At 40.1% G+C, this 25,336-nt stretch overlaps 1 protein-coding gene across 1 annotated transcript in view; it reads left to right on the plus strand.

Moving 5' to 3' along the window:
* Positions 1-11,045: 11,045 nt before the first annotated feature.
* ENPP2 (ectonucleotide pyrophosphatase/phosphodiesterase 2) overlaps positions 11,046-25,336 on the plus strand; it is an 81,452-nt gene continuing 67,161 nt past the window's right edge. The window contains exon 1 of the mRNA XM_039365067.1: positions 11,046-11,206. Within this exon, the coding sequence (XP_039221001.1) occupies positions 11,186-11,206 (21 nt within the window). The 5' untranslated portion in view covers positions 11,046-11,185. The remainder of the gene's footprint in view (positions 11,207-25,336) is intronic.

Raw genomic sequence — 25,336 nt, forward strand, 5'->3', positions numbered from 1 at the left:
TACTCTTTCAGTTATTACTGTTAGTAATAATAGTAATAACTTTAATGATGAGTTTCGAATCAATCAGAATGGAAACTTTATATAACCTGAAGCAATACTTTTATTTCCCTGTTTGCTCCAAAATGCTCCAGCTATCAAAATGCATATAATAGAAAGATGTCATTAAAATACTCTAAATTAAAGTAAAACAAAACCACAGAAATCAAAAGTAGATGTTTTAAGGGGAGAAAAACCAAGCATGGAATAAAAAGGATTATGACTAACAAGCTCCAACTTAGCTTTGCATTGTTATGATGTGATTCCATATTTCATCTGTGAAATCACAGTGTGAATCACAGTTGAAACACTTTCTCATTATGTTGTTAACTCTACGCATAAACATACACTCATCTGGCAGAAGAATCAAAATGGCCCACTTGCTCCAGAATTTTTGCTAAAGGATTCGGTAAAACCAGGGGTCTCCTAACTTGGCAACTTTAAGATTTGTGGACTTCAACTCCCAGAATTCCTCTGCCAGCCAAATCTAAAAAGAAAGCGATATTGGAATGGTCAAGCTACAATCTTAAGACTACTCAAAATCCTTGGCCCTATTCCATGTTCCTTCAACCTTTATTTTCTGTGTTCCTTCATCTTGAATACACCTCCTAGCAATTGGATCTTGAGCCAGAGCAACTTTTTCCATCTCTTACCTTGGGAAAGAAATTAGAAAGAGTGAATAAGGTTTCAAGAAAGAGAAAAGGATGTTACAAGAAGTGTGTCAGAAAGAAACAATTACATCACTGTCTTGCCCACAGTTGCCACATGGTCCCACAGTTATTATGGAGAGCCAGTTTAGTCTAGTGGTTAAGGCAGGGGTCTTCAAACCTGGCCCTTTTATGACTTGTGGACTTCAACTCCCAGAATTCCTCAGCCAGAGTGCCTGGCTGAGGAATTATGGGAGTTGAAGTCCACAAGTCATAAAAGGGCCTAGTTTGAAGACCTCTGGGTTAAGGCATCATGCTAGGAAGCAAGAGACTGTAAATTCAAGTCCTGCCTTAGCTGTGAAAGCCAGCTAGCTGACCTTGGGCCAGTCACATACTCTCAGCCCAACCCACCTCACAGGGTTGTTTTTGTGGGGAAAATAGGAAGAGGGATGTGTGTTGGTTATGTTCACCACTTGAGTTATTCATAAAAATAATAAAAGTGGGATATAAGTAAATAAATAAAATATTGAGCGAACTTACCCAATGCTAGACCCTTGTATCTATTTCACTTGCATATTCATAGATAAATTGCATGAATTTAAATAGAAATTTGTAACTCTACTGATGGCAGACATTTTTATTTTATTTATTTTGTTGTCCTATCTTTCTTATTAATATTATTTTATTCTGAACAGGGTCTATTTTAGATGTTCCTAGCTGTCCAAATGATTTTTACAAAAGAGAGCAAAGGGTTGCTCATGTATTGAACAAGGTGAGATCAACTTTTCTGGGCATATCCAGTCCACTTCTGAAATCCTATGGCACTCACCACTGACAGCCACTTGTGACTCACGTTGCTTCCAATCCATCATTAGATGATTGCTGCCTTAGATTAATGTGGCTTGAACTGTACATCCCTGCTCTAATCCTTGCTGAGTCTAAAAGGTTCAATTAGCCGAAAAGTTTACTGCGAGCTGTACTTGAGAGGACTCATCTCCACAATCCAGAGGCAAGCTTTTAAGCCACATCTGTAATTTAACTTTCTGGGAATGGCTTTGCCAAGTTCACTTGTAGGAGCCATGGAGTTTTCCTTAGTTTTTATATTTTATTCATATTTTTAATCATATTTTTAAGCATCCTGATTTTTCCCTGAAGGTTTTCTTGGTCATCAGCCACAAAAAATTTAAAAGGGAAAAATAAGAGAACAAAGCTGCTTCTAGCGCGTAATTCTTAAAAACCGCCCAGTCTTATGCGAAGCTACATTTACCCCCACCCCCACCCCATTTATTTCAACTTTGCATAGGACTGAGGTACAGGCCTGTCAAGAATTCTGCTTACTTGAGATTAAGCCTTTTCCATTAATTGAAGTTTACTTCCAAAGAAACCTGTCAAGTTCCAGAGTGCATTTATCAAGAAATGACACATCATGGGGATCCAGAAAGTTTGCCTTCTCTATTGCAGAGCCTGTCCTGTGGAACATCATCCCACCTGGTGGGCTGAGCAGCTCCAACCCTGTTTTCCTTTAAGCGAGTCTTGAAAACCTAGCTGATTCTTCTAGCCTTGGGCTGCAAATAGCTATCCACTGTGGGCTTTGGTTTGCACACTTCAAGCGTATGTTTTCCCCTGTAATAATCATCTTTTATTTTTACTTTTGGTTTTGGCTTTTTATTGTATTGCATTGGTTTGTTTTTAAGTTTATCTGATACCCAGAGTTGGTGAAGGTATGGGTGGCTGTGGTAATCTGAAGAATATCAATCACATACTTGCATACTAAGGCAGTAATGGCAAACCTTTTGGACTCGGTGTGTCAAAAATTTGGAAAAGAGCCTAACCTGACTCTGCTGGTGTGTTATATATACTCCTCTCACAAACAAAAGAGAAAAAATTATTTACCGCTTCCCCTCCCCATCTAGGCCACTCTGGACAGTTGCACTTACCAAAGCTGGACCTGAAGTAAAGGTCAGGGCCTCAACGACAGCCCTTGCACTACTGTCACTCAAAAAGGCCACCTGGCCACTTGTTCCCCAAGGTGTGTGAGCACAATTGCCCCCGTGGCCCAGCGCTCTCCAGGATCTGCCATGCCCCATTTATCTACAGGCGATGTTCTCTTTCTATTGACAGGCCCTTGAGGCCTACCCAAAACTGCTCTGGATCACAGGAGGCCTTCTTCTTGAAGCAACTTCAGAAAAGTTAGTTAGTTAGTTAGTTAGTTAGTTAGTTAGTTAGTTAGTTAGTTAGTTAATTTAGTTATATCTCACCTTTATTTATTTTTAAAAATAACTCAAGATGACAAACAAATCCAATACAATTTTCTCCACATACCATATATGCCGGTGTATTAGGCGACCCGGCGTATAAGACGACCCCCGTCTTTGTCACCGAGCCGCATTCCTAGAACGTCGTCTTATACACCAGAAACTACCAGTATTTCCGGCGTCTAAGACGACTCGGCGTATAAGATGACCCCCGTCTTTGGCGCCGAGTTTAGCGCTTCCGGAAGTCGTCTTATACGCCGGCATATACGGTATTTTCCTCACAACAACCCTTTGAGGTGGGTTGAGCTGAAAGAGAGAGAGAGGGAGGGAGAGAGACAGAGAGAGAGAGAGAGAGAGAGAGACATTAGACCAAAGACACTCAGCTGGTTTTTCATGCCCAAAGACACTCAGCTGGTTTTTCATGCCTAAAGCAGGACTAGAACTCACAAGTCTCCTGGTGATTGGACCAAAGACACCCAGCCAGCTTTTATACCTAAGGCAGAACTTGAAACTCATAGTCCCCTGGTGATCCAGCTGTGTTTCATGGCTAAAGTAGGACTTGAACTCATGGATTCTCACTTTGTAGCCTGGTACTACCTGGCTCTTCCATAGTCTCTGCAGCTTCTGAAAACCACATGAAAGCATGGCCTGTTCCCTTATGATTTTCAGAGGCTCTATACCTCTGCAGCTTCTGGAAATTATGCAAATACAGGGCATGCTTTGAAAATATTTGCTGTCAGGTGTTGGTGAATGCCTGTGTGTCACCCAAATCATTGTGGTTTATCCCCTTTGACACACATATCATAGATTCACCATTACTTCACTAGGGGTCTCACATTGTTGTCCTGCTCCATATACTATTTAGATAGCCTTGGAAGAACCTACTCATGAGGTTCCAATCATGCTTATGGAGTAATATTAACATGGGAGGGAACCACTTAAGTGTGACTCATCCCTTTAATTGCTCCAAAGCTTTCTTTGGCTGTGTTCATATCACAAGGGAGTTGGTGGAAAGGAAAACTTGACTTGAAAGAGACTTTATCTTACCTTATAAGCCCCAAATCTAGAAACTACAAATGGCCATCATATTTTGCAGCTAGGCTTGATTGAAGAGCTGTGTTCAGTTTAAAGAATGAGAAGGCTTGGACATATTCAACTGAAGAATTCTGTTTTATGCTCTTTTTTCCCACTTAAGTATGAAAAAAACAGTCATGATTTCATTTCATTGTTCCTTCCTTACATATAACTGCAAACAGAGTCTTGTTCTTCTTTCCATAATCTCACTGGTCCCTGTTGCAGATTTAGCACTAATTCTGGGGAAACTGTGTTGGTACTATAATTAACCCTGGACATTCTGAAATTATGGTTTGGATTGAGGAATGCATTTCTCACAAACATTACAGCTGCCCTCAAGACAAGTTACAGCTTAGGGTTTGTCTCTTTTCTTAAGCATCCTGGATCTCAGTATGACTTTACTGTACAAAATGTTGCCAATGTGCCCCAGGTCAAGGAAGCAGGCCAACCTAGAGAGAGTGGAATAATACTGGCTTCTGATAGTTCCAGGACAACATAGTCAATCTTCCTATGTCTAATCTTTTCCCTCTCTTCTCAACTAATCTATATGAGTTTTCTTGATTCAGAATTGCAATGGTCTCCTACTCAAGAGATTCTCTGTAACTGTCAATGACAAATGAAGGACATTTGCTCAATGTCATGAACTCTTATTCCATGTCCCACCTACCCTGCACTGTGTGCCTCACCCAAACATTTACAATTAGTTGCAGACTTAAGCAAACACAATACTACACTTCAGCACAAATCCTAAATCTTGGATACAACATAGAAGTTTGCTAAAAGAGATAGAGACTTTCCTTGTTTTGGGAAGTTCTATGTCAATCGATAAAGAAGAATATTTGTTCCTTAGGGTTGAAATGGGTCCTTGGTACCTTCTGAACCTGGTTGTTTCCTTGCAGATATTTCATTACCTAAACTAGGTACTGATGATGTTATCAAATCAACGATTTGGACAAGGGGATAGATGGGGAACTCATCAAATTTGTAGACAACACCAAGCTGGCAGGAATAGCCAACACTCCAGGAGACAGGCTTAAGATACAGAAGGATCTGGACAGACTTGAACAGTGGGCGCTATCTAACAAAATGAAATTCAGTGGTGAAAAAAGCAAGGTTCTACATTTAGGCAAGAAAAACCAAATGCACAGGTATAGTATAGGGGATATCTTGCTCAATAGTAGTAACTGTGAGAGGGACCTCGGAGTCCTAGTGGACAATCACCTAAATATGAGCCAGCAGTGTGCTGCAGCTACCAAAAAGGCCAACACAGTGCTAGGCTGCATTAACAGAGGGATAGAATCAAGATCACATGAAGTGTTAATACCACTTTACAATGCCTTGGTAAGGCCATACTTGGAATACTGCATCCAGTTTTGGTCACCGCGATGTAAAAAAGATATTGAGACTCTAGAAAGAGTACAGAGAAGAGCAACAAAAATTATTAGGGGACTGGAGGCTAAAACATATAAGGAACGGTTGCTGGAATTGGGTATGTCTTGTTTAATGAAGAGAAGGACGAGGGGGACATGATAGCAGTTTCCAATATCTCAAGGGCTGCCACAAAGAAGAGGGTGTCAAGCTATTTTCCAAGGTGCCTAAAGCAGGACAAGAAGCAATGGGTGGAAACTAATCAAGGAGAGAAGCAACCTAGAACTAAGGAGAAACTTCCTGACAGTTAGAACAATTAACCAGTGGAACAACCTGCCTCCAGAAGTGGTGAATGCTCCAACACTGGAGGTTTTTAAGAAGAGACTGGACAGCCATTTGTCCGAAATAGTATAGGGTTTTCTCCCTAAGCAGGGGGTTGGACTAGATGACTTCCAAGGTCCCTTCCAATATTATTATTATGGATCATTGCACAGTCAGCCAGATGTTCAGACTGGATTTGGCATTTTATCTACCTATCGAGTCCTTACCCAGGACCTGGGATAGGCAGATGTGGATGTTTGATGGTATTACACATATCGTCGCAGGATGGAAGCAGTTCCTAGTAAGGCCGCCTTTTGCAATTGACTAATAGCGAATTTGTCAATGCCAATGGTGTTCAAGTGGTGCTCCAGTTGTTTTGGGATTGCACCCAAGGAGCCTACTACTATTGGTACTACCCTTGCTTGCTTTTGCCACAGTCTTTCCATTTCTATTTGTAGGTCTTTGTATTTTGTTATCTTCTCCAGTTCTTTCTCGTCTATTCTGCTGTCTCCAGGCACTGCCACGTCCACTATCCAGACTTTTTTGTCTTTCTTATCGACAATTGTTAAGTCTGGGGTGTTATGTTGCAGGTGCTTGTCTGTTTGAATTCTGAAGTCCCAGAGCAGTTTAATTTTATCATTTTCTATGACTTTCTCTATTTTATGATCCCACCAGTTTTTGCTTACAGGCAAATGATATTTTTTGCAGATCTTCCAATGCACCATTGTTGCTACTTTGTCATGCCGCTGCTTGTAGTCAGTCTGTGCAATCTTCTTGCAACAGCTTACCAGGTGGTCCACTGTTTCTTCAGCTTCTTTGCATAGGCGGCACTTACTGTCTGTTGCTGTCTTCTCAATTTTGACTTTATATGCATTTATTCTTAAGGCTTGGTCTTGTGCAGCCAGAATTAGTCCCTCGATCTCTTTCTTCAATTTTCCTGCTCTTAGCCATTGCCAGGTCTTGTTATTATCTGCTTTCCCAGCTATTTTTTTTACGTACTGGCCATGTAGTGCTTTGTCTTCCCATGCCTCTATTCTTTTATTTATTTATTTATTTATTTATTTATTTATTATGTATCATCGCACAGTCAGCCAGATGTTCAGACTGGATTTGGCGTTTTGTCTACCTATCGAGTCTTTACCAAGGATCTGGGATAGGCAGATGTGGATGTTTGATGTTATTATAGATATTATTATTATTATTATTATTCTCAATCATCGCACAGTCAGCCAGATGTTCAGACTGGATTTGGCATTTTGTCTACCTATCGAGTCCTTACCCAGGACCTGGGATAGGCAGATGTAGATGTTTGATGGTATTACAGGTATCGTCGCAGGATGGAAGCAGTTCCTAATAAGGCCGCCTTTTGCAATTGACTAATAGCAAATTTGTCAATGCCAATGGTGTTCAAGTGGTGCTCCAGTTGTTTTGGGATTGCGCCCAAGGAGCCTATGACTATTGGTACTACCCTTGCTTGCTTTTGCCACAGTCTTTCTATTTCTATTTGTAGGTCTTTGTATTTTGTTATCTTCTCCAGTTCTTTCTCTTCTATTCTGCTGTCTCCAGGCACTGCCACGTCCACTATCCAGACTTTTTTGTCTTTCTTATCGACAATTGTTAAGTCTGGGGTGTTATGTTGCAGGTGCTTGTCTGTTTGAATTCTGAAGTCCCAGAGCAGTTTAATTTTATCATTTTCTATGACTTTCTCTATTTTATGATCCCACCAGTTTTTGCTTACAGGCAAATGATATTTTTTGCAGATCTTCCAATGCACCATTGTTGCTACTTTGTCATGCCGCTGCTTGTAATCAGTCTGTGCAATCTTCTTGCAACAGCTTACCAAGTGGTCCACTGTTTCTTCAGCTTCTTTGCATAGGCGGCACTTACTGTCTGTTGCTGTCTTCTCAATTTTGACTTTGTATGCATTTGTCCTTAAGGCTTGGTCTTGTGCAGCCAGAATTAGTCCCTCGGTCTCTTTCTTCAATTTTCCTGCTCTTAGCCATTGCCAGGTTTTATTATTATCTGCTTTCCCAGCTATTTTTTTCATGTATTGGCCATGTAGTGCTTTGTCTTCCCATGCCTCTATTCTGTTCTTCATTTGGTCTTTCTTGTAGGCCAGTTTGGTCTCTCCAGTAGTTAGTAAGCCTTCCTGATATACTAATTTCAGTGCATCTTCATCATTGTTCTTCAGATATTCTTCCAAAGCCATTTTTTCTTCTTCAACCATCTGATGTACTTGTAGCATTCCACGCCCACCTATTTGCCTTGGTAGATAAAGTCTATCAATGTCACTGCGTGGATGAAGGGCATGATTCATTGTCATTATTTTTCTGGTCTGCCTATCCATTGCTTTTAGTTCTGCTTGAGTCCAGTCCACTATTCCAGCTGTGTACCTAATGACTGGGATTGCCCAGGTGTTGATTGCCTTTATGGTATTTCCTCCATTGAGTTTGGACTTTAAGATCTTCTTCACTCTCTTGATGTATTCACCTCTAATCTTTTTCTTGACTTCAGTGTGCTTGATGTTGTCAGCTTGAAGGATACCCAAGTATTTGTAGTACTCTTCCTCATCCAGACTCTTAATGTTATTTTCGTGGGGCATCTTGATTCCTTCAGTTTTCACTATTTTTCCTTGTTTGATAGTAAGTGTGGCACATTTGTCCAAGCCAAACTCCATTACAATATCTTGGCTATATATACGGACAGTGTTGAGCAGCGATTCTATTTCAGATGATGTTTTTCCATACAGCTTCAGATCATCCATGTAAAGGAGGTGGGATAGTCTAGCAGATGTTTTTGATGTTTGATAGCCATGTCCTGAGTTATTCAGTATTGTTGACAGAGGAAACAGTGCAATAACAAATAGTAATGGTGATAATGAATCTCCTTGAAATATTCCTCTCTTGATATTAACCTCTCCCAGCTTTTCACCATTGATCTGCAACTGTGTCTTCCATTGTGCCATCGATCTTTGCACAAATTTTCTGATGTTTCTACTGACTCCTGTTATTTCTAGGCACTTGATTATCCAGTCATGTGGCAGAGAGTCAAATGCCTTTTTGTAGTCAATCCATGCCACATTCAGGTTGGTCTTCCTTCTCTTGCAGTTTTCCAAGATCATTTTGTCTATTAGGAGTTGATCTTTTGTTCCTCTGCTATTGGGGCGGTTTCCTTTCTGCTCAGGTGGAAAGAGATTGTTTTCAACTAGATGCTGTTGTACTGCATCAGCTACCACACCAGTTAGTAATTTGAAAGTTGTTGGTAAGCAGGTAATTGGCCTGTAGTTACCTGGTGTTGCCCCTTTTGCTGGATTTTTCATTATTAGGTAGGTTTTCCCAGTTGTTAGCCACTTTTCAATTTCTCCTCCTTGTAGTATATTGTTGAACTGCTTGGCAATGAGTGGGTGTATAACAGTTAGATGTTTCAACCAAAACCCATGCAGTTCATCTTCACCTGGTGCTGACCAATTTTTGATTTTCTTTGCTCTTTTTTCTACCATTTTTGTTGTTATTACTAGTTCTTTCATTTCAACTTCTGTTTTATTTGCATCCACCTCTTTTAACCAAGCCGCATCCTTGTTGTATTTCTTTGGGTTATCCCATATCTGCTTCCAGAACTGCACTGTTTCTTCCTTGTCAGGTACTGACTGATTCCTTGCAGTTTCTCCATTGATGGATTGGTAGAAACGTTTCTGATTGGATTGAAATTGGAGGTTCTGCCTATAGTTTGCAATTCGAGCTTCATATCTACTGATTTTCCTGGCTATAGCTGTTATTTGTTGCTTTATTATTTCCAGTGCTTCCTTGATCTTCCTTGTTTCTAAGTGGTATTTCTTGATTAGGTATTCTTTGGTCTTCTTGTTCTTCAGCTTCTTTTCTTTCATCTGTTCTAGCTTGCTTGCATGTGATCTTAACTTGCTGATCTTATTTTCTAGTCTAACCTTCCATTTTTGTGGTGCACTGTTTGTTTGTTTTTCTTTTTTGTTGATTTTACATCCCAGGTATTCTGTTATAACTGCAGCTGTGCTGTACATTAATTGGTTTGTTTCTTGCAGTGAATTGGTGCTTATACTTGCTATTGCAGTATTTGCATCTTTTAATGCTTGTGCTAGCTGTTTCTTTGGAACAAGCTTCAATGCAGGCAGCCTTATTCTGTTGTTTTTGTGCTGTTCTAGATGCTCAATTATTCTTTGTTTCAATTCTTTTATTTCTTTAGTTAGAGGGTTTTGTTCTTCCTGAGGAAGAGGTGCCTGGTTTCCAAATGAGAACAGTTGTATATCTCTACTGGATTCCTTCACTGCCAACTCCCCCTGGTTTGCCTCTACATTCTGAATTACTTCTGGTAAGGCTTTGATTTCTTTGCCCTGGGTAAACCTTTGCAGTTCGTCCAATTCTGTTTCTGTAAATACTTTATTTCATGTTATAAATCGGCGTTGATCTGCTAGTCTCTGTTCTGTTATTTCTGATTCTGGATGTTGTTCTTTCCAGAATTGGTGCATTCGTTTTAGATAACCTCGTCTTGTTGGACTTGATCTGTAGTAACAGATCATTATTTCTTTGTTTTCCATCACTGTGTATCTGCGACGGGTAAATACCTTTTCTTCCAGTAGTTCTGCAGCTGCTGGCCCTGATTGCTCAGCCAACAGTCCTGAGTCCTGTAACCCATTTTTCACCAGATATCCAGGAACTCCAATATCTAGTGCGGACCTTGTTAACCCGGGCGACGTCCGAGCCGGTATGGCATTCTGAAATTTACGTCTCACCATATTTTATTATTATTATTATTATTATTATTATTATTATTATTATTATTATTATTAACCTTAACCACTTGAAGATGTGTGGACTTCCCAGAATTCCCCTATCAGCATTGAAGTCCACACTTCTGCATATGGTCACGGTTGAGAGACACTGGATTAGAGAATTTGAGGCATCTTTGCTTTGCTGTAATGCTGAAACATGCAGAAATGTAGTATTTGTATTTTTTCAGTTGAGGCTGTTGATAAGTTTAGGCAATTTGGGGGGGGGGGGGGGAAGTGCTTAGAGCAATTCTTCCAAAGGTCATTTCATTGGACTCTGGCTGACAGTGCTTACTTACCTTGGGACAGAAGAGGCTCCCATAAGCATAATGGCTGGGGGTTAAAGTAATTGAACTTGCCTGGCAAGATTTTGGGGAAGTGATGATATATTTTAGGGAAAGGATATATGTAGCATGTGGTCTTGATGTTCTGTGATGGGGAGAACGATGCAAATCAGTCCTAGGAACAGCTCCTTTGTTTAGAAGACAACTTCCAATTGAACCATTGTCTGCTGAGGGCAGCTGGCACCAGGACTTCAGCTGCATTGGATCCCTCTCAAAAAAAAAAATAAACCCCAGAATCCAGGGGACAAAACAACACAAAGATTGTGTATTCCATGTGAAAAGAGGAAAAACTTCTGCAGGAGAGCAGAAAGCTTAAAAGGCTGCTGAAGACCCTACCAAAACATGGATAAAAAAAGCAAGCTGGTAAGAAAAAACACATCTCACTGCTTCCTAACTCTTTAATTTGTTATCTGTGTTGCACTTGATAAAGTTAGCAAGTCCATTTTTATTATAACTCATTGCTCTTACTTTTATACGTCTGTTTATGGAGAAGAATGGGGGGGGGGTATTACAGAAATGCATGTTGAACAGTTAGCTTGCTAGTAATGCTTGAATACAAAATAGGTTTTGTATTGGCCTGGAGATCATTCTCTCCCAAAGGAGGTTCAGTTCCTTTGAACTAATCATCTATAATATCTAGCCAGAATATCAGAATGGGGTTGGAGACAACTGAATATAAAGCAGGGAGCAGTTTTTACGGCTTCATCAATGGCTTAATACTAATCCTTTCTGGTTGAAACGCAACTGGAAAACTGCAAGGTTGAATGCAGCTCCACCTAAATGCTTCTGACACTGCACTTTCAAAGCTGAGGTTGGATGAATGAAAATGCTATAAAGAAGCAATCCAAAGTCCTGCTTAGGGTGTTGTATGAACTCAGCCTATGCAGCCTTCTTAGACAACAAGTCCCAAGCAATGGATTAGGAATTCTCAGCCCTCTGCTCTAAAAATTTGTTCATTTTTAATGGTTGTATAACATTAGCAAGAATATTGGTTCATTCTCGACTTTTTGATAGGATTTGTTTGGCTGCGCAGAGGCTTCTTGGGCTCACTCAACAAGAAATAAAGGGAAATGCTCTGGAGATGTGGTTGGCCTACCACTTTCTGGACCGGGAATCCATCTAGCAGTTAAACTTATGTTCCAAGAGAAACCTAGAATTTCCAAGTATTATTATGGTGAGGAGGAATTTCTTCCTCACCATGATAATACCTTCAAATAACTGCTAAGCTTCTTTATGTTGTTGTTGTTGTTAATTGCGAAGTCGTGTCCGACCCATCGCGACCCCATGGACAACATTCCTCCAGGTCTTTCTGTCCTCTACCATCTTCTGAAGTCCATTTAAATTCACACCTACTGCTTCAGTGATTCCATCCAGCCATCTCATTCTCTGTCGTCCCCTTCTTCTATTGCCCTCAATCTTTCCCAGCATTAGGCCCTTCTCCAGTGAGTCCTTCCTTCTCATTAGGTGGCCAAAGTATTTGAGTTTCAACTTCAGGATCTGGCCTTCTAAAGAACAGTCGGGGTTGATCTTTTCTAGGACAGACCAGTTTGAACGCCTTGCAGTCCAAGGGACTCGCAGGAGTCTTCTCCAGCACCATAGTTCAAAGGCCTCAATTCTTTGGCGCTCAGCCTTTCTTATGGCCCAACTTTCACAGCCATACATTGCAACTGGGAAAACCATGGCCTTGAGTATACGCACTTTTGTTGGCAGGGTGATGTCTCTGCTTTTTAGTATGCTGTCTAGATTTGCCATAGCTTTCCTCCCCAGGAGCAAGCGTCCTTTAATTTCCTGGCAGACCATATTATTTTTTAGTGAGCAATGTGTGAAGGTACTATTACAGACCAGTTAATTCTTTTTCTTCTCTCTCTCTTTTTTTTTTTACAAAAAAAAGCCTCAAAGAACACAAGTGACCACCCCTTCATTTCTTTTCTCAGATAACAACAAATCACCCCAAAAGATCTGGGGTTCTTTGAAGTGAAACTATTTGTAGTCCAAGAAACACTTACATTGACAATTAACTCAGTCTTAACAGAGCCTACCTAACCTAATTCATGGATCCAGTTAGCATGTTTTAGCAAATGTTATTTTCACAACGAATGGATGCTCCCAGGAGTGTGTGCAGAAAGGGAGTCAAAAACATCAAGCTAGTGGCCACAACTATAAAATTGAACTAACCCTTTCTCTTTACATACATTACAAGGAAATGGCTTTGATCACATGGTTGTGGCCATCATTTTGACTATTTTGACCCTCTTGTAGATACCCCTGGATACTCCCTTTTCCCTTCAAGCAACAACAGTAGTAGCTAATGTGTTAGAAGCCATAAACAGAATCCACTTTTATCTCAGGAGGAAAGATTATCCTGAGAAATATTGTCAAAAGTTTATTTTGTTCACTGTATACATACAACATTCTGAGTTTGCCTGCTAAATGACCTTGCTTTATATTGTCATATCAATTGTTTTGGATTACTGAATGCCATCCATGATGCAAGCAAGAATGCGTACTGGCTATTTCCTTTTTATCCAAATATTTAAATAGCAGTCTATGTTGATAATACAGAAAAGATGACATGTAAAAACTGGTCATTCTCTTATTTTTTTGTTAGGGTCAACGAAATTGTAGACAAGCTTTGGTATTCTTCATCAGATAGATGAAAAAAAGAATAAAGAGGAGAAAGCTCTCTGTTTTTTTAACTGAATGAAGTGTGCATAGGTCAGAAGTGGGTGAGAAGAATATAACAAGCTTGATAATTAAGCAGGCATCCTGGTGACCTCCATATATTTTGGACTACAGCTCCAGTCATTCCAGATGGAGTGATCCTGAAAAAGGATTGTGAGAGGTACTTGAAACATCTGGCAGGCATGTTTTTGAGTTACAGCTAGAAAACTGGGATTTATAAATGCATAATGTGTGTTGTGCAGAGTGAAGAGTGTTGTGGATTACTCAGCACTGTGTTCATGTATGGCCAATTTCTGCAAATCAAGTCTTGACTTTATAGAACTTTCTACCAGAACACTGAATAAAATTCTCAAGTAGATCTTAAACCAACAAAACGTAGTTGCTGCCATCGCAAAACAGCCCTTCTCAAATATTATAGGCCAGTGATGGCGACCCTTTTAAAGACTGAGTGCCCAAACTGCAACCCAAAACTCACTTTTGCATTGTCAGGTGCCGGATGGGTGTGGCCCATTGGGTGGATATGGCCAATTGGGGTGTGTGGCCCATTGGGTGGGCATGGCTGTGGTGGTAATGGCAGACTGGGTGGGACTAAAAAGTTCAATCAATCAATTCCAACTTTGCAAGATCTTTTTTTTTCCCTGCGAGAAGTTGAAATTGACTGATTGATTGAACCTTTTTTCTTTTTGCACACAGCAGCAGAGGCCTAAAGCAAAAAGGTTTTATAAAACCCAGCTGAAGGCCTAGGACTGGGGCAACGGCACACATGCCCACAGAGAGGGCTCTGAGTGTCGCCTCTGGCACCCGTGCCATAGGTTCACTACCACTGTTATAGGCCTTCCTCAAAGATATTAGATTGATACTGCCAAAAAAATATTTCCACAGAAACTGAAATGCTTCTTAAGGGAATTATTTATAAAAAGGAACCACATGTTATCTTTCTAATAGTGTTGGACTAGCTAAACTATCCATAAATCTTATGTTACAGTAATTTTGCAGGCATACTTACTCTTTGCTTTTTTCCAGTGCTATGCAGAACAGAAAAAATAAAATAGGGGATGTTAGTTATTGCCTCCATCATACCTATTTGCCAATTCATACACTGACATTTCTTCCTTACGCTTTTCATCACTCTCCTTTTAAGGATCTCATCAGCTCCATCCAATCACAACGTTCTCAGCCTATCTCTATGTCTTGGCTATTTCATATTTTCTTCATATATTTCTTTTGTGATTCAGTCCTCATTCAGCTTCTCTATAGGACAAATTCACCTCAAAATATTTCTTCCATTCTGCTCACTTTCCTTTGTTCTCATTAATACTTTACTTCTGTTCTATAAAATAAATAAATAAATAAATAAACTTTATTGTCATTGTATGTGTATACACAGTATACACATACAACAAAATTTACATGACACCCAAAGACCAGGTCCCACAAACATAATCCCCAAACACACTCCCACCTACCACAATTCCCTCCCCCCTAAAACCACCCAACAGACCAAGTAATACTGTCCAACAGTATATTAGCTGTTCTATATTAGCAATAGCTCAAAACAGAGGTTGTCCATAGCAAATAGCATTTAGGCTTATATACTGCCCTATAGCAGTTTACAGCACTCTCTGAGCAGTTTACAAGGTAGAAGCATTGTTTACATTTTGCCACCAACAATTTTACTTACCTTGGCAGGATGAAAAGCTGAGTCAACCTTGAGCATCATCAGGATCATACACCAGGCTGTGGGCAGAGTTTGTCTGCAATACTGCACTTTAACCACTGTGCCACCAGGGATCTAAGTCAATGTTTCTCAATCTCAGCAAGTTTAAGATGTGTGGATAGCTGGGGAATACTGGGAATTGAAGTCCACACATCTTAAATTTGCTGAGGTTGAAAAACAATGCTCTAAGTAGTCTTATTGGCATGTTGGTTCATATTACTAAGTAGAGTCTTTCCCAGTACTAGAGAACATGTATAGCTCAGGTTGAATGGTTGAGTTCTTGGTTTTAATGGAATTAGGTTGTTTCACAAATGTCTTCTTTTTGAGCCTAAATTATGTTAATGAAGCAAGTAGACATAGTCTATCTTCAATAACCAGAAACCTGTTTTAAATTAAAAGCAGCAGCAATATATGATGCTGGGCATATACATTTTATATCAAAGAGAGAAGCAACCTAGAACTAGGGAGAAACTTCCTGACAGTTAGAACAATTAACCAGTGGAAAAACCTGCCTCCAGAAGCGGTGAATGCTCCAACACTGGAAGTTTTTAAGAAGAAATTGGACAGCCATTTGTCCGAAATGGTATAGGGTTTCCTGCCTGAGCAGGGGGTTGGACTAGATGACCTCCAAGGCTCCTTCCAACTCTATTATTTTTATTATTGTTATTATTATGTAGCATAAACACAAAAATAGTATTGGGCAGGATTTTAAGTATGATTATGAATTAGAGTACGTCCTGCTCTAAAATATTTTATTTTAGAACTTTAAGGAAGGAATAGGGATCAAATATAGCTAGTCCAATGAAAAGGAGGACTAGAGCAGGGCTTTTCAACCAGTGGTACGGGTACCACCTGTGGTACATTGGCACCTGGCAGATGGTACGCGACCATCCTAGAAAAGTGGTAGTGGGGCAGGGGAATGAGCTGAACCGGTGGCAGCACCGCACAAGCCTGAGCGAGAGATGGCTGGAGCTGCAGGGCTATCAGGGCTCAGTGGAAGCGCCAGGATCAGCGCCTGGCTCCAGCTGGAGCTCGGTGCTGATCCTGGCACTTCTGAGCCCAGAAGAAGCACCGATCAGCTGGAATGTTGCAGCATCTCCAGGGCCTTGTGATTTACATTCAGATGCTTGGCAACTGATTCATATTTATGACGGTCACAGTGTCCCAGGATCATGTGAAGTAACCAAAATCTGCTGCAACCACCCAGCAGACAGGGAGAATAAAAACCAAACACCCCCCATCTCACTCCCACTGCCAATCTTCAACAGAAATGCTCACAACAATGGAAACCTCAGACAGGAGAAAGAGCATCGCCGGGTGGGCAGGCAGGTGTCTTGCTCGGCTGTGGCTTGGGGGGCACTTTTTTCAGTGCCATTGTAACTTCAAACAGTCACTAAGCGAACTGTTGTAAGTTGAGGACTACCTGTATTTTATCACTTTTTTCCTTTTTTTTTTTTTTTGGTCATCAGGTTTTTGACATCTTGTTAGGGAACTGGTGGTACTTGGATATTGCCATATCCTAAAAGTGGTACAATGGGTGAAAAGGTTGAAAAGCCCTGGACTAGAGGAGACATGATAGTAGTGTTTCAATATTTTAGGGGCTCCTACACAGTAGTGGGGGGGGTCAACTATTCTCCAAAGCACCTGAAGGCAGAACAAGAAACAATGAATGGAAACTAATCAAGAAGAGAACCAACCTAAAACTAAGGAGAAATTTCCTGACAGTTAGAAGAACAATTGATCAGTGGAACAACCTGCCTCCAGAGGTTGTGGTGCTTCATCATTGGAGGTTTTTTAAGAAGGGACTGGACAACTGCTTATCTGAAAGGGTATAGGGTTTCCTGCTTGAGCAGGGAGTTGGACTAGAAGACCTCCAAGGTTCCTTCCAATTCTGTTATTACTGAATTATGTTTCAGTCTGAGGGAGATATATGTGGCACCTGATTGAGTGCTACAAGGTAACACAAGGTTGGAACATGGGGAAATCTAATAAATTGAGCTCACAGAACACCCTAAGTCAGTGGTTCTCAACCTTTTTAATGCCGCGACCCCCAACCGGTCGTAAGTCTAGGACTACTCAACTGGTCGTAAGTCGAGGATTACTCAACTGGTGCAGCACCGTTTGCAGAATGGGACTTTTGGCGGGCTCAGCAGGGCAGAGACAGCCTGGACAATTCCTATTGGCTTTTGAAAGCCAATAGAATTAGACTCTATTCAAGAGAGTCTATTCTATTGGCTTTCAAAAGCCAATAGAATAAAAGGGAGGAACACAGCTAAGGAAAAGGGGAAAACAAAATGGCAGACTGCATTGTTTGGCGACCCCCGTGAAATGGTCGTTCGACCCCAAATGGGGTTGCGGCCCACAGGTTGAGAACCACTGCTCTAAGTTGTAAGGATCAGTTAACAAGTATATGCTGCCAAGATTAGAAGAACTTCAAGGTCCTTCCAGCCCTATGAATCCATGATTCTAAGCTACCCCCCCCCCCAACAGATTTGCTACATGAGCTTCAGCTTGTGAAGTCTCACCTTAGACCTGAAGTAGATCCCATTTTGGATCACTGGCAACTAGACTTTGTAGCCTAGATTTGTTGCAAGTACAATGTCAGGCTCAGACTGACATCTATTTCAGATACAACAAACCATATATTTCTATGAAATAATGGTGCCTAGCAGAAAGGATTAAATGCCAGTATGCTCGCCTGGTTTTGGTAAATGCATTTTATAGTTTTGTGTGACCTGCTAACACAGCTATACCACAGAGGTTTAATGGAAGAAAAATGAAGGCAGAATAAAGTAGAACAGAGGGAAAGGCTAGAGTTGGCATTACTGTCCATCTTAATGTCCACATTTTTCAATGTCTTGTCGGTTTCTTTTCACTTAAGATGCTAAATTGATGTATTTTCCCTCATCTTTATTCTTTTCTTCCCTACACAGCTAGAATTTTGCATAAGAAGAGAAATTCCACTTTGTAACCATGTGTGCCTGTTCTCAAATAATGTTTCCTTTATTACTCTTTTGGAGAACAATGGCTTTCCAGAAGTAAGCAATGTAAGCTTTTCAGTAAAATGCTATGATTCATACCCAGGAAACTCTTAGTTACCCTCAAAAGCAGATTATGTTTCACAATAAACACAAGTCAGATCCACAAAGGGCAATTTAAAAAAGTCTACTGTAAACCAGCTGTGGCTTTAATTGGAGGGCAGTCTTCAAAAATGCACTTTTTGGGAAGTTTGAAGTATTTATTGCTTTGTGCAGCGTTTACATAATATGTATCTTGGAAATTTGAGGAGCAGGTGCTTTGGACCAGATAAGGAGGAGAAAGAAGCAGACCTTGGGCTCATCCATGCCCCTAACTGCAGCATGGAATAACAGAATGACAGAATTGGAAGGGACTTTGGAGGTCTTCTAGTCCAACCCCCTGCTCAAACAGGAAACTCTATACCACTTCAGACAAATAGTGTCCAGTCTCTTCTTAAAAACCTCTAGTGTTGGGGCAACCAAAACATCTGGAGGCAAGTTGTTCCATTGATTAATTGTTCTCACTGTCAGGAAATTTCTCCTTAGTTCTAGGTTGGTTCTCTCCTTGATTAGTTTTCATCCATTGCTTCTTGTCCTGCCTTCAGGTACTTTGGAGAATAGGTTGATCCCACTTCTTTGTGGCAGCCCCTTAGATATTGGAACACTGCTATCATGTCACCCATAGTCCTCCTTTTCATTAGACTGGACATATTTAGTTCTTACGTTTTAGCCTTCAATCTTTGTTGTTTTTCTCTGCACTCTTTCTACAGTCTCAACATCTTTATTTATATTGTGGCATCCAAAACTGGATGCAATATTTCAAATGTATGGTCTTATGAAGGCTTTATGAAGAGGACATCCTGTTCTTCAAAGACAGGTCCTTGTGATGCTGCTATCTTTGTCTTCTCTTCACCTGTAGTTGAGGCTGCCTAGCTTTATCTAACTGTTCCAAAGTCTGTGGTATTCTCCATTTTCTCCCAACACAAGTGTTGTGACTTCTGATGCTTTGGCAGTGACTGCAGTGATGACATGGTCCATCACTGGGATCTTCTGAACTCCTGTTGGCTACTTTGGGCTGCATCAGTGACAACCCCTTCCTTCCTGTCCCTGAGCATTTCCTTCCAAAACTGATTTCTTTGTTCGATTGCCATGATATCTGGCTTCAGAGGCAGGCATCTGGTTGGTACTTTTGAAAGAGCAAATCAGGTCTTAGAAAGCACTTATTAACACTTTCTCGCCACTCTTGCAAAAGAATGAAAGACACAGTAGGTACCACTTGAGTGGGCAACTGGCTTTGACAGCCTTTCAAAATTTTGTTGCATTAACCTACTAGCAATAAAGATCTTTCCAGAAATCTAAGTTAGTTTTCTAGGTTTGAAGGGCTTTGACACCTGTTGAATAGCAGCCACTTCCCAGGAAGTGAACAGCAACAGAGAGAGAGACTTCGACAGGTTTTCAAAATTGGTATCAGCCCTTTGAGGTAAAGTAGTTCATGAAGTAAATAGTACAATATTATTTATTGTAGTGATACAGAATAAGAGAAACTTGAAAGATTGCCCAAATGGCTTTCTGCCCTTCTTTACTCAACAAAATTAAGGGTGTGCTTGTGTTGAATTTCTTTCTTCCTCTTTCTCATGAGCATGCAAATCCTCCTTAATGGCTCATTCATTCCTTCTTTATGTCCCAGGCCTCAATCCTGATGCATAGTTTGTTGGATATGTGTTTATGGTCTCTTAGAATAACACTAGACTTGTATTCAGAACTACCCAAGTGTTGGAACAACTCTGCACTGGCAGCCTTTCATTTGGGCAACTTGAAAAGCAATGCTGGCATTATACAGTATATGATGTACAGGGTTGCAGGTTGTCAGTCCAGTCTTATAATGCAGCAAAAATAGCAGATAATCAAGATAGATTCAGTGATATCTCCTTTAGCCCATTTGCCAGAGATTCTTTGCTGATAATGTTGATTTTTTTTCTCCTCTCCTCACCCCTCCCCTCCTCTCTTCACCTCTCCTCTCTTTTCTCTGTGCCTAACTAATCTAGATGAAATGTTAATACATATTGCTAGTCCATGTGTGATATGCCATACGCTAAATCAATAAATAAATATGGGAAACAGCTTTCCCCCTCAGTCTCTATAAGTATGGCAGGGTAATCAGAGTAACATCTACTTGGTATTTGCTCCTTCGGCATCAGAGTTGAAATTCCCACATGTTTGAACAGCATCCATAAGCATTTATTCATGGGTTTATTTCAATTTTGTGCTTCTCTGATGTGCACTGTATCCTTGAGCCAGCCACAGCCAAACAACCACTGACCTCTAGAACCACCAAAGTACAGAGGGCTAGAATGATGGCACTCCATGCTGTACATTCGGATACATGAAATTTGCTGTTCCTAGGGCTGGGTTATTATTAGCTACTGTGCTGGTTAGAATATTGTCATCTGATGTGGTTTAGGGGATTCCATGAGGCATGGAATCTAATAGAAATATCTGCTTAGAAAACATGATAGTATAAATAAATCTGTATTGGAGCCAGATGCTGGAGGAATAATTTTCAGTTTTCCCCAAGGAAGTTGGGCTGAAACTTGAACATCTTGTTTTTAATTGGTGAAATTACGCAATGTACGCAATGTTAAACAAGTACAATTTCTTAATTTCAACCGTCTCTGATGTCCTTGTGTGTAAACTCCAAGGGATGTGCTATGATAAAAAACACGTGGCTTGTCCTGTGAGTAATTTCTATGCACGCTGTTGCTCTTCTTCAGGATTTGAAATGTAGTGTAGTAGATTCTCTGATACAAGACATGGTTTGAACCTGAATAACAAAAACAAAAATTGTGATCTATTGTTTTTAGTTGAAACAGCATTTGTCCTTTTTTTCCCCTCTGAAAAAAACCAGAAAGTACTGTTCTAACTACCAAGTGGTATGTTTCACTCTTTTCAGCATTTCCTGTTGACTTCCATGATAATCTCCAAAATAATGGAGAAAACCTTAGTTTGTGTTTCTACTTAATTCACTAGAATTCTACACCATCCAATACAAGATACTGTAGATGGATAACTTCAAGACCTTTTTCTTCTAATTTTTATCTCTGACTTTAATGTTCCTTCAACTGAAGAGCAGTAACCTTCTTGTACTATTTTAAGGACCAACCAAGTTCTTTCATTTCATTGCTTTCATTGATTTCAAATTTGATTTCAAATTTTACAATATATTTATTTATGTATTCACCCATAAATATGTGCTCTGCAGGTTCTTATGTGTACAGGTAATCCTCAACTTACAACTATTTGTTTAGTGACCATTTCAAGCCACAACAGTACTGAAAAAAGTGATGTATGATCATTTTTCACATTTATGACCATTACAGCATCCCTCTGATCATGTAATCACAATTCAGATTGCTTGGCAATCATATTGGTTCATATTTATGACCGTTACAGTGTCCTGGGGTCATGTGATCACCTTTTGCAACCTTCTGGCAAGCAAAGTCAATGGGGAAGCCAGATTTACTTAATAACTAATTCACTTAATATTACTAAAAATTGCAGTGATTCACTTAACAACTATAGCAAGAAAGGTCATACAATAGGTCAAAACTTCCTTAACAACTGTATTGCTTAGCAACAGAAATTTTGGGCTCAATTCTGGTCATAAGTTGAAGACTAGCTATATGTGTGTTTCATGCTCCCTACCTTAAAGCAGGAAATGAAGTCCTCTACTCAAGTTTCATCAATTCCAGACCTATAAATTGTATAGTGACATTGTCCACAAGCAGATTAAAAATATTATTTCACAAAAGAGAAGCATGACATTATACATGACCTGGATCAACCATTGAGAAAGAAAAATATAGAGAAGCAAAGCATTTATTTGTAAAACAAATGCAGCTATTCTGCAAACATTTGCTGTATAATATTTTTTTTTTAAAAAAAAATCAATCTAACAGGCAACATTAAAAAAACAAACCATCAGCCCAAATTTCAGTTTTCTTACTCTGTCATTTTGAATTTGGTCAAAATTATAGATCTCACTACTATAGAGTGAGGTTCTTGGTAGTTGTGGGACACTTAAAGAATAAATTCCCAAGTAGTGACCTACTTCTAGCTTTGCATCTGAAGTCAGGCATGCTTTGCAAGTAACCTTTCATCAAATGTTGTGGAAATTACAGAGAAAATGAAAGTTTTGCATTCAGGCTTACAATACAGTGTGGTAAAAGGAATGTAAAGTCACTTAACAAATCTAACCTGAACAGATTCTTTCCCCACACAAACAGAAATAATTGTATTTAGGAAGCTTTGTGCAGGTGCCCTTCAAATTATTAAGTGTAAATAGCAAAAATGGGGCTACTCTTGATGAGTATTTAGAAGCTACAATTAGCCCAGAATGCCGTAGTGTGTACAGTTTTGGAGGCCCCTTTGAGTGGTACATGTAACACCACTACATTGGCTGCTGATTTGCTTCCGGGTCAATTCAAGGTGTTGGTTATTACCTTTAAAGCCCTTTATGGAATGGGTCAGGCTACCTGAAGAGCTATCTTGCCTCAGTGGGATGGACCTACCCCACTTGTGCTGGCCGAAGGGACCTACTGTGAACTCCATCAGCTAAGGAATTGCGGCTGGCAGGGTCCAGGAGAAGAGCCTCAACCGCAGGAGCTGAGATCCGCCCCCTCTCTTTTAGCCTTAAGGAAAAGCCTTAAAACTTGGCTATGCCGATTGGAATGGGGCCCTGAAGGAGAAGCTGTTGGCTGGACGAGTCTAGTGTGGTAACAGAATACAGTAATGACCACATCTCTGCTCCAATTTTTTTTTTTAGTTTGTTTTAATTTGCTTTTATACTCACATCACACTCATGTCAGAGGCACTGAGGTGCTTCCAACTTGAAAGGCTTAACCAGTGACATCACCGTTGCCCAGGGGGGCCTAGTTGGGGGCTCCTTTCATTTCCCGGCAGGAGCTGGAGCAAAAGATGGGAGTTCATCCCACCCCACAGCAGCATTCGGGTATCAAACAAGGGCTTGCTTGCTACTTGTCAAGCCAGCGTCCTAACCATGTGAGCCCACCATGCTCCTCTGCTTTTATCCTTATAATTGTTTTTACATCCATATGTCTTATCATGTTGTAAGCTTCTCAGAGTCACTTCGAACAACAAGGCAATTGGCACATTAATTTGATAAATAAATAAATATTACCCTATTTGATTAAATGTAAATGTGGGATATATCCAGAGTCACCTTGTAGGGGAGATAGGTGGCATAAAAATTAAATCAATCCTTTACAAGCTGAGTATGCAACTGTGACTTTGTCCTTTGATGTGGCTACAGCCCATAAGTGTGATTCATTTGGCATGAGCTAACTCTGATCAAATGCCAGTTTTTCTGTTCCCACTTTCTCCACTTCGTGAGTCTAAATGCAGAAATCCGAAATGATGCTGTTGACATGCTAAGGAGGTTACTCCTAAACTCACTTATTTGGGGGAATGTGTTGGAGGTCACAACAGATTGGCTTTTGAATGGACATGCATAGAATTGCAGTAATATCAATTGCACGCCTGAAGCAAAAATGTTTCTAAATACAAGCAGAAAATTGGAAAGCGACATTCAATTGCTTGAGTTTAACCTTTTGCTCTGTGACAATCCACACTGACACATCCCTAAAAATGGCTTCAATGCTCTCTCTCTCTAACATATCTAATACTCCTTCATCCTCCTAGTTTTCTATTATTTTATTTGATTGTTTGTTTTTCAAATTTTTGAACCTCCCTCCTCTCTCAGTGATTTTGTTGGCTGAGAGTGAACTTATTTTTGTGGCACTTTTGTGCTCTTCTCTTCTCTCCTCTCTTCCTTCTCTTTCTTTTTCTTGGCCCCATTATCTTTGTTCCTTTCCTTCTCCCATTTTGTCTAAATATTTAAAAATACAATCTCGTGCAGGTGGACAATGACTAGGGAAACATAGGGTAGTCCTGTTGTACCAACGCCGTCTAGAGTTGCTTTTTGCCTTTGTTTGCAACCATGTGACACTGTTGACTCATAGTCAGCTTAATTACAATTAAGCATCTAAGTTTGGTTTTACGCTTCTTGAGTGTCTGGCTGCAATGGTTCTTGGATTTATTTCTAACGAGGCAAAGCTGAACGGTGCTTTTAATTTCAGAAATTCCCAGGGTTAGAACAGGGATGCTGCATCAGAACCTTAGCAATCAGATTTGCTGTAGAAGCTTTTGCTTGCCTTCAGATGGGCTCATCCCTTGCAGCATAGTGATAAACTAAAGCAACTAATAAATATAGTATAACAATAAATGACTAAAACAAAACAAAGAGTAAAGTACAGCACCTAGGACATCAAGCTCACATATTTATCAGAACTAAATGTCTTTTGCAAACCACTCTAAAGAACATCAAGGATTGAGCCATAAGCAACCCCTGAGAGAAAGAATTCCAAAGATGTGCAATCACCATTGAAAAGGTCATTCTTGGGAACCTGTACTTCTGACACTTTGGCTGTCAAAACAAAATATTTTGTATTCTGCCTGAGTCACTAATCTGGATATGCTTATTATCATTATCCTATTTGGATAACCCATCTAAATCTTGCCTGGGTTCCTGAAGTAATTCTATATTGCCCCAATCAAAACTGGACCATTTACTTAGGCATCTCATAAAGGAGAACAGTTATGTCATAAAACATCTTTAAAGGACCAGAAAGCTCTCCATAGTTTTGCTCAGTGTACCAGTAGATCACTTCTATCATTCAGAAGTTCATCCCTGCGAGGTACTGACTGGCCAGAATAATGAATCATGAAAGGGCTACACAAGCAGGTGGTTTTTGGATCACATGTTCTATCTCACAGATACCAGCTGGCTTATTCCCAAAATGAACACTATCATCCACGTGTTGTTGACTAAATTACCCTAATTTCCTAATCATCAGCCATTGAGTTGGAGCTGGTCAAGCAAACTACAATCCGAAATATCTAGAGAGCATTAGATAATCTATCCCTGAACTTGTTTTTCACATGGCATGGATTTTTGGGTGGGATCACAATTTATGGGGAGATAATTCCCTGAAGTGACAG

The sequence above is a fragment of the Crotalus tigris genome, unplaced genomic scaffold, assembly GCF_016545835.1.
Source record: "Crotalus tigris isolate CLP2741 ecotype Arizona unplaced genomic scaffold, ASM1654583v1 scf7180000019953.484404808:943566, whole genome shotgun sequence".
NCBI classification, from domain to species: domain Eukaryota; kingdom Metazoa; phylum Chordata; class Lepidosauria; order Squamata; family Viperidae; genus Crotalus; species Crotalus tigris.